This window comes from Rhinopithecus bieti, unplaced genomic scaffold (genome assembly GCF_001698545.2).
Source record: "Rhinopithecus bieti isolate Rb0 unplaced genomic scaffold, ASM169854v2 scaffold_33241, whole genome shotgun sequence".
In the NCBI taxonomy this organism is placed as follows: Eukaryota; Metazoa; Chordata; class Mammalia; order Primates; family Cercopithecidae; genus Rhinopithecus; species Rhinopithecus bieti.
Window position 1 is genome coordinate 27240 of NW_016814021.1, and position 10324 is coordinate 37563.

A 10324-nucleotide genomic window follows, 5' to 3' on the forward strand; every position below is an offset into this window, starting at 1 on the left:
AAAAAAAAAAAAAAAAAAAATCTTCCAAAAGAGTAGATTCAAACATCTTGATCTACATTTCATGACCAGCATAAAATTAAAATCAGATGATATCCTCATAATAATGGCTCAGATATAAATTATAACCTAGATACTCTCATTGTAATGTGGACTACAGCACAGTGATTCTAAAAATGTGGATGTTAGAAATAACTAAAGAAATTGTTACAGAGTAATAGCAAAGTCTACCCATCTGTCTCTAATATAAATTTATTCAATAAATATGTTTTCACCACTTTATTCCATTAATGTGAAGGCACTTCTTTGTTATTCACAGGGAGCTAAAGGTGTTTAGTGTGTGGTCAAACAGAATTTTACCCCTGCAATGCTTTATGGAAAGAAAAAAATCTGGTAACCAGGGTAGTTTCTCAATGGACTATTAGATCTCCATTCAGAGTGTCAAGAAGATGGTGGCAGAACAAAGCAATAAACCAGTCATCAGTACAGTCACTAATATGGATTATTTTAATGACCTACATTTTCTACAGACTCTTGCTGTCCTTCCTTAGTCTTCATGACATATTATAATGTTAGAAGAGAAGATCAGAAAGCAGAGCACACTGTCTGGCTTGAACATATCATTTCACTGTGCCAGCCACACTGTCAAGACACTGAGAAAAAGACTTGATAGTAGTAGTGAACGAACTAGTAATTCACATGATGTTTAATTCTCATCATTCATGAGGCTTTTCTATACTCTTGTTAAATTTCCTCACTATAAAAATATTGGGTTTGACAGTTTTCTTTCTTGGAAGAATCTATGTTTACCAGTTTCTTACATTTCCTTCAAAAGATATACTTAGATGACTCCCCCCTTGCAAAAAACAAAAAAAACCTACAGAGTGCTGATAATGTTTAACAACCAGCTTTCTGGAAAATACAACAAAAAACCTGACTGATAGCGTCTGCAGATTTCTGTGATGTAAATATGACCACCATGGTTGACTATAAGGTGCCAAGGTAAAACCACCAACCACCAAATTGGGAAAAGATGTACACAATTGGTTCTCCCAAGCCAGTGTGAACCAGCTCCAGTGTACCACCATTACATATGTGTGTATGCATTTCCGTATGTATGTATACATATATGTGGTATTAAGCATGTCACACATAACATTTTGCACCTTATTTTTGTTTAATAAATCTAAGAGACTGTTTCATTTAAAAGAAAATACTGGGTTTGATTCCACTTCCAGATGTGAAGCAAGCACCACCAGCATTGAAAATCATGCATCAGAGAAGAGTGCTAAGAATGTGGGCTTTAGGGCCGGGTGCGGTGGCTCACGCCTGTAATCCCAGCACTTTGGGAGGCTGAGGCGAGTGGATCACCTGAGGTCAGGAGTTCGAGACCATCCTGGCCAACATGGTGAAATCCCATCTCTACTAAAAACACAAAAATTAGCCGGGTGTGGTGGTGGGCACCTGTAATCCCAACTGCTTGGGAGGCTGAGGCAGGAGAATTGCTTGAACTCGGGAGGTGGAGGTTGCAGTGAGCCGAGATTGCACCATTGCACTCCAGCCTGATGGCAGAGTGAGACTCCATCTCAAAACAAAAAAAAAGAATGTGGGCTTTAGAGTCAGATCTGCCTGCTTCCAGTATGGCTGTCTTACTAGCTATGTGACCCTAAGCAAGTCATTCACTTTCTTAGCCTCAGTTCCTTCATTTATAAAATGGGAAAAGTAATGTACATAGTACTAGATATGTTGAGAGCTAAATAAAGTAGCATATATGTAAGTCACTCAATAAACGGCACATTATAAAACTAGAAGTCATAGTTGTGCTTAAATTTATTAATACTGAATAACTTTGTCAAAAATGAAAACTGAAATCCATGGCTTCAAACTAAACAGAGCAGATGTTTCAGTGATTGACCCCTAGCACTACAGATTCTAAGTGAAGCTCTACTACCATATGACCTTGGAGAGCATTTAAAAAGAACAAAATGGGCCGGGCGCAGGGGCTCACTCCTATAATCTCAGCATTTGGGAGGCCGAGGTGGGCGGATCACCTGAGGTCAGGAGTTCGAGATCAGCCTGGCCAACATGGCGAAACCCCATTTCTACTAAGAAAAAAATAAAATAAAATAAAATTTGCTGGGCGTCGTGGCGGATGCCTCCCAGCTACTACTTGGGAGGCTGAGGCAAGAGAATCGCTTGAACCCGGAAGGTGGAGGCAAAGGTTGCAGTGAGCCAAGATCGCGCCACTGCACTCCAGCCTGGGCAACAGAGGGAGACTCCGTCTAAAAAAAAAAAAAAAAATTTAGTTGGGATGGACGGATGTCATTACAAAGCTGACATCCCTGGAGGAAAAGAGTGTAAGTCAGAAATAACAAGCAGGAAATGAATACCCAAAGAACTAACACTCTTCCATAAACCAACGACATTTGTAAAATTTTTCAATAATATTAGAAAATACTTAATTCATCTCCATAACACAAATTTTAAAAATATTCTATTACCATTTGTGTCTGAATGGGCTACAATCTGAGCTAGCAAATCCTTTATACTAGTGTTCTACAGTATTATTTTCTATCAAATTACTGGTTAATGACCATATCCAGCATTTCCCATTTGGAGCGTCAGGTTTTTTTTGTTGTTTTGTTGTTGTTTTCCCTTTTTTCCATAAGGCAAAATTCTTAATCATCTTGATAAAACTGTTCGTCTTGGCTGCCCACGTGCTCAGACTCTACCAATAACATAGGGGAAACACACAAAGCTCTAGGCTTTATTAATTTAGACTTGACACATCTACATCAATACCACCACTGGAATTCCCAACCAGAAGTCAAAACAGTCAGAAAGTCTTAGTTAAGCCTGAGGTCCCAGTCTGTCTCTGCATCATATCTCCATTGACAGATTGGGGATGGGGGCAGTATTCTATCTCAGAAGAGAGGCCTGGGAACTGATACGATACATATATAACCTTGTGATCTGATTGTTATTCACATATGCCCATGGTCTCTTTTCTTCTTTTACTTGTACTCTATTCTAGTCCACACATTAGCTCCAATATCTTTTTGCACTGAATATAACCCATGTGAGCTCCCCTGGTCTTCTCTAGAGTAAATCAGAATCATGTCTTCCACCAGTGCTATCCTTGGGATCACAAGCTATGTGAAGATGGGCAAAATACCTGGAGACAGAAATTTCTCAGCTGAATGATCAGCATCCACTAATTCACAGCATTTATCACAACTATAATTAGGCATCTGTTGATTTCTATCTTTCCCACTAAGCTCAAAGAGGGTAAGAGGCTGGGTGCAGTGGCTCACACCTGTAATACCAGCACTTTGGAAGGCTGAGGTGGGCAGATCGCTTGAGCCTAGGAATTCAATACCAGCCTGGGAAACACAGGGAGATCCTGTCTCTACAAAAAATTGTTAAAAATTGCCAGGCATGGTGGTGCACGCCTGTGGTCCCAGATACTCAGGAGGCTGAAGTGAGAGGATCACTTGAGCCCAGAAGGTCAAAGCTGCAATATGCCATGATCATGCCACTGCACTCCGGCCTGGGTGACAGAGTAAGACCTTGTCTCAATCAGTTAGTCAATAAAAGAGGGCAGGAATCATGTCTGTATTGCTCATAACCGGATTCCCATAGCAGGTCATCAGCATGTGCCAGGCACTGTCCTAGGTACTGCAGATGCATCAGTTAATAAAACAGATTAAAACCCTGGCTCTCTTGGAGCTTACCTTCTGGTAGTCACTCACTGATTTCTAAAATAGGATGTTAGGGCCCAGGCCTGAGAAGTACCTGCAGATGGCTATCAACTTAAGTAATCTATTTTTTTAATTAAATGTCTACAATGGAAAAATCTATAGAGGCAGAAAGTAGACCAGTGTTTGCCTAGAGCTGGGGGAGAGAGGAGGCACTAGGGGAAATGGGGAGTACTGTTAATGGGTACAGGATTCCTTTTAGGGGATAAAATGTTCTAAAATTGACTGTGGTGGTGGTTGCACAACTCTGTGAACATACTGAAAACCATTGAATTGTGCACTCTAAATAGGTGAATTATATGATATGTGAATTATATCTCAGTAAAGCTGTTATATTTTTAAAAACACATGGAGAGGAGTTTGTAGGGATAAAGAACAGTCTAATTCAATGGCCTCCATTTCAAAGCTCAGAGGATTTGGGGGCCACAGGGAAGAGTTGAAGAACAAATAAGGCCATGGGAAAGAAAGTTAAGGGAGCACTGAGGGCCCAGCTACAGTGAGAGACAACAATTCCAGGGGGATTACCTCTATAGGCAATCTCACACAGGAACAGAAAGTCATAGGGTGAACTGCTCTGCACTGGGGCTGGCAGGGCAAATACAACAGAAACACAAGGGGCAAGAAATCTCTAGAAATGTCTGGTAAAACAACAGTTTGCTATGTTATTTTTTAATGCCTTTTGTGTACATATGACTTATTTTCTCATTTAAGAGCAAGCCAATGCATCAGATTCTTTTTTTTTGAATCTCGCTCTGTCGCCCAGGCTGGAGTGCAGTGGCCAGATCTCAGCTCACTGCAAGCTCCGCCTCTCGGGTTCCCACCATTCTCCTGCCTCAGCCTCCCGAGTAGCTGGGACTACAGGCGCCCGCCACCTCACCCGGCTAGTTTTTTTTTTTTTTGTATTTTTTTAGTAGAGACGGGGTTTCACCATGTTAGCCAGGATGGTCTCAATCTCCTGACCTTGTGATCCGCCCGTCTCGGCCTCCCAAAGTGCTGGGATTACAGGCTTGAGCCACCGCGCCTGGCCCAATGCATCAGATTCTATTACATCTCCTGAGTGTCTCTGATGCAATATTATACATGTGCTGGTCATAATAAGGAACATGAATTAATAAATTAACATTTACTAAACACTTACTATATGCCTAAGCATTATATTAGGTGCTTTAAATTCATTTCCTCTATTTATTTCCAGTAGTACCATGAGATAAGTACTATCATTATCCCTGTGTTATAAAGAAGAAAAAAGAGCCGGGCGCAGTGGCTCACGCCTGTAATCCCAGCATTTTGGGAGGTTGAGGCGAGTGGATCACCTGAGGTTGGAGGTTTGAGACCAGCATAGCCAGCACAGTGAAACCCCATCTCTACTAAAAATACAAAACCTAGCCAGGCATGGTGGCACACGCCTGTAGTCCCAGCTACTTGGGAGGCTGAGGCACAATCACTTAAACCCAGAAGGTGGAGGTTGCAGTGAGCCAAGATCACACCACTGCACTCCAGCCTGGGTGACATAGTGAGACTCTGTCTCAAAGAAAGAAGAAGAAAAAGAGTCTAAGAGCTGTTGAGTAATGTGCCCAAAGTCACCATGGCCAGAAAAAAAAAAAAAGCTTTCACGTTGACTATAACGTTAGAAGGGTTTTTGCTAATAACCAAATTATTTTAAATTGGTAATATATACAGGCAATTAATAACTAGATACCTATAATTTAGGAAAATTTGCACTGAAATATACAAAGCTACCTTTTACTTAATCCATGTCAACTTAATCTCTAAGTAAAACCAAAGTAAAATTTTCAAAATAAAATACAATTTTTGACCTTTCTTATTAGATTTTATATTTACAGAAGTTTACGGTATACAGACTATACAATAAGAAATCAAAACAATAAGAAAATTTGCACTTAAAGTTAATTTTAACACTAGTGAGGAAAAAACTATGCTGTATTAAATTACTTTAAAACTTACCTCTTTGTACAGAAGACGTACTTGACTGAGGAGTTTTCTCTTGATTCTCCTTCTTGACATCCATGGAATCTAATAAAAAAGAAAATAGCAATAGTGGGAGGCCACAGCAACAGCTTGAAAGAGCACTCAGAAAAATATAAATTAAAAAATGTTAAATAGCCAATTTTAGTTTTTTAATACCCTCATTTTCTACATAGGACTTACCATTTTCTAATATACTATGCATTTTATAATTTGTTCATTTATTTTATTGTCTCACTCTACTCAAATGAAATCTCCAAAAGGGCGGAGATTTATTTATTTTATTATCTATCTCATTCACTGTGGTATCCTCAAGTGCCTAAAACAGGACCTGGCATCGCAACACTCTCAAGCATTTGTTAAATCAATGCATCAGGCTGGGCGCAGTGGCTCATGCCTGTAATTCCAGCACTCGAGGAGGCCAAGGCAAGCAGATCACATGAGGTCATGAGTTTGAGACCAGCCAGGCCAACATGCAAAACCCTGTCTCTACTAAAAACACAAAAAATTAGCCGGGCATGGTGGCGGGCACCTGTAATCCCAGCTACTCAGGCAGCTGAGACAAGAAAATCACTTGAACCCAGGAGGCAGAGGTTGCAGTGAGCCAAGATCGCGCCATTGCACTCCAGCCTGGGCGACGGAGTGAGACTCCGTCTCAAAAAAAAAAATTCAGTGCATCAATAAATCAAAATGAGCTGATTGATCTTTACAATGTTTAAATTAACATGTCCTAGAAATAAAATGGATGGTTTTGAGAGTTCAAAACACAACAGAGAAGCTACAATACAGTGTAATTCAATGGACTGCGCAGAGATTTTCTTGGTGCTAAGCTAAAGAGCTCAAGTAACACTGGACCTTGTAACCTCACCAAATCTAATATGTATCATTTCATCCACATGTATTATAGTATGTATCTCTAAAAGGATTCATTTTTTAAAATTTAAGCATAATACTTTTATTACATCTAAAAAATTAACCATAATTCCTTAAAATCATCAAATAACCAGTGTTCATATTTCCCCAATTGTCTTAACTATTTTCAGTGTGTGTGCTGGATTCAGAACCCAAATAAGTCCACACACATAGCAATGGTTGATATGTCTCTTAGGCCTCTTTTGATCTACAGGCGTTTTCCTCCTTTCTTCTCATTTTTATTCTTTCCCTTTACAATTTTTTTGCTGACAATACCAGTTGGTTGGTCCTTTCGAGTTTTCCCATCTGGATTTTGCTGACTACTTCCCCATAGAGTTGGGTTCCTCTGGTTCTTGTATTTTCTTTAAATTGGCATTCATATTTCAATCCAGAAGAGTTTGGTCAGATTTAAGGTTGGCTTTTTGGTGGGACAGGAGAGGATAAGATGACTTCACAGGTGGTGGTGTGTATTTCTCACAGGAGGCTCCTAATATCTAGTTATCTCTCTTTTCGTGATGTGAACAGTCGTGGATGGCTATTGCCTAGATCCATTCGTTTATGAATGGTTGCAAAATGAAGGTATTCTAATTCTATCATTCTTTATTAGCCAGACAACTTCTATAGAGAGAAGCTTCCATGCTTCAACCATTCAGTTACCTTAAGGCATGGATCACATAGAGAAATCACAATCAACACTTTATTATTTTCCTGTATTTTCTAGTTTTCAAAGTGATGAGCTAGATCTCTTAGCATTCTCCACAGATGACCAGTAAGCTTTATTTGTTTTGCTTTTTATAATCATTATGAACTCATGGATTTAAACTTGTGTTTTCATCTGTTGCTGTTTTACCCTTATTGATGTTCTAATTGTCAAGTGAAAAACTTCTTAAAGAAGGACCTAAGAATGATGCCATTCAACATAACAGATCTACTTACTAGTTATGACTGAGTGACTCTTCAAGATATATGAACACTTGAGAGGGACATATGAGCTGCTTTCTGTTTAAATGATTTCAACTGAGTGGTTGAAGAAAGGTAGTTCCTCTATATAGAAATTTTCTGGCTAATGAATAATGATAGAATACCTTCATTTTATAACTACTAATAAATGAATGGATCTAGGCAATAGCCATCCATGACTTTTGTGATGTGAAAATCACAAAAGAGATAACCAGCCTGGATGCAATGGCTCACATCTGTAATCCCACCATTTTGGCAAGCCAAGGAGGGAGGATCGCTTGAGGCCAGGAGTTTGAGGCCAACCTGAGCAACACAGCAAGACCCAGTCTCCACAAAAAAAAAAAATTTTTTTTTAATTCGTCAGGTGTGGTGGCACACATCTGCAGCCTCACCTGCTTGGGAGGCCAAGGCAGGAGGATCACTTGAGCCCAGGAGTTTGGGGTTACAGTAAGCTGTGATTACGTTACTGCACTTCAGTCTGAGTAATTTCATTTCTGTAAAAAAAAAAAATATGTTTAAAAAAAAGGTCAGGCACAGTGGTTCACGCCTATAATCCCAGCACTTTGAGAGGCCAAGGCAGGAAGATCACTTGAGGTCAGGAGTTCGAGAGCAGCCTGGCCAACATGGCGAAACCCTGTGTCTACTAAAAATACAAAAAATTAGCCAGGCGTGGTAGCTCACATCTGTGGCCCAGCCTCTCAGGAGGCTAAGGCAAGAGGATCACTTAAGCCCAGGAGGCAGAGATTGCAATGAGCCATGATCATGCCACTGCCCTCCAGCCTGGGCAACAGAGCAAAACCCATCTCAAAATAAAATAAAATAAAATTGTAAAAAAGACAGAGAGAGATAACTACATATTAGGAGACTACTGTGAGAAATACACAACACCACTTATGAAGTCATCTTATCCTCTCCTCCTCCACCAAAAGCCAAACTTGAATCTGTACAAAAAAAGTACAAATTTATATTTACTAAATAGTTCGACAGAAAGATTTTTCTAATAGAAAACAAAGTAAAACTGTAAAGGCATGCTTAGCTTCTAGAGAAGCATTTAGTACTCAGCATTCAGCCAGAGGAAAAGTCATGAGAGATACAGCACTTGAAGGAGAAACAGGATGTAGGAAGGCCAATGTGTAAAGAATGTATTATAGGAAGGAAGATACAACACAAAGTTGACTGCAAATGAGTGTGGCATTTCATGGAATAGTGAGCAGACTTCTCATAGAGCAAAACAGAATAAAACATATTTTAATCACTCTTTGGAGTCTAATCTTGGCTTTGTCACAAACTGTTGTATGACCTTAACCTCCCTAAGTTTCAGTTTTCTCATTTATATAACTAGCAAGGAAAGACAGTGACCTTTAATAGCTATTCAGTTCTAAAATTCAAATTCTAAGCACCTAGCGTCTCCTATAAATTTATTTTTTTAAAGGCTTTATTTCAAAAGTTCAGTATACCAGAAGATATTCATTCCAAATGAGTAACTAAAAACATTATTACCTTTAGCAAGTAAATCTTACCTTCATTCACTGTTTGTCCCATGGTATCCGTATTTGGTGTTGTTTCCTACAAGGAGAAAAACCAATTAATGCCTCCTTTTAGCATAATACATTTCTGAAGGGTAAAGAGCATTAGAAGTCAGTTATAAGGCCAGATCAATTTAATCTGTTTCCCTTGAAGAAAAATGCTAAGATTTGTATATGCCTAGTTGCCTGGGAATGGAGGAAGAAGGAATTGAGGGATGACTGCTAATGGGCATGAGTATGGGTATGAAGTTTCCTTTGTGGGGTAATGAAAGTGTCCCAGAATTAGATAGTGGTGAAGGTTGTATACCTTGTTGTGAAAATACTAGAAATCATTGAATTATATACCTTAAAAGGGTGAGTTTTATGGTATGTAAATTATGACTCAAATTTTAAAATTAATTGAGTAAAAAAGAACAGTTGGTAGGTTAGCAAAGTTAGGATTCAAACTGAGGCCTATCCCAGGAAGCCCACTTCTGCTACATCATGTTGCCAAGAGGTACAAGAATTATGACTATGTTGGGAAAATCTATAAGAACTGCAAGAGTCAAGTCTAACAAGAATTATTTGTTAGAAGCCTTGTGTATTTTGAGCTATAATTCATTAATTCAAAGTTTTCCTGCATGTCCTCAATATGCCAGGCATTCTGCAGCAAAGATAAATAACAGACTGTCCTTGGCCTTCAAGATCTCAGTCTAGTCAGAAATAAGCATATGAACAAAACACAACGTAAGTGCTATAAAAAAAAGTACATGGATAAACCTAATATAGCAAAAGGCTATCTATCCCACCATTACTCCATGTGCCTGTAATAAGAACATGATGATGTGTATAACTGAAGGTAATCTGGCACTTAAAGGAAACCTATGAAGAACACATTCATAGGCTGGGTGCAGTAGCTCATGCCTGTAATCCTAGCATTTTGGGAGGCCAAGGCGGGTGGATTTCTTGAGCCCAGCAGTTTAAGATCAGCCTAGGCAAAATGGCAAAACCCTGTCTCCACAAAAAGTAAAAAAACAAATTAGTTGAGCATGGTGGCACATGCCTGTAGTCCCAGCTACTTGGGAGGCTGAGGTGGGAGGATCACCTGAGCCTGGGGAGGTCAAGGCTGCAGTGAGGCAAGATTGCACCACTGCACCCCAGCCTGGGCATAAGAGTGAGACCCTGTCTCAAAAAAAAAAAAAAAAA

At 39.4% G+C, this 10324-nt stretch overlaps 1 protein-coding gene across 1 annotated transcript in view; it reads right to left on the reverse strand.

Annotated features, from left to right (window-relative positions):
* LOC108513556 (sex comb on midleg-like protein 2) overlaps positions 1–9179 on the reverse strand; it is a gene marked incomplete at its 3' end in the record, with an annotated part of 18639 nt that extends 9460 nt beyond the window's left edge. The window contains exons 1-2 of the mRNA XM_017849344.1: positions 9134–9179; positions 5721–5789 (exon numbers count right to left, since the gene is read on the reverse strand). Of these exons, the coding sequence (XP_017704833.1) occupies positions 5721–5789; positions 9134–9155 (91 nt within the window). The remainder of the gene's footprint in view (positions 1–5720; positions 5790–9133) is intronic.
* Positions 9180–10324: the final 1145 nt, after the last annotated feature.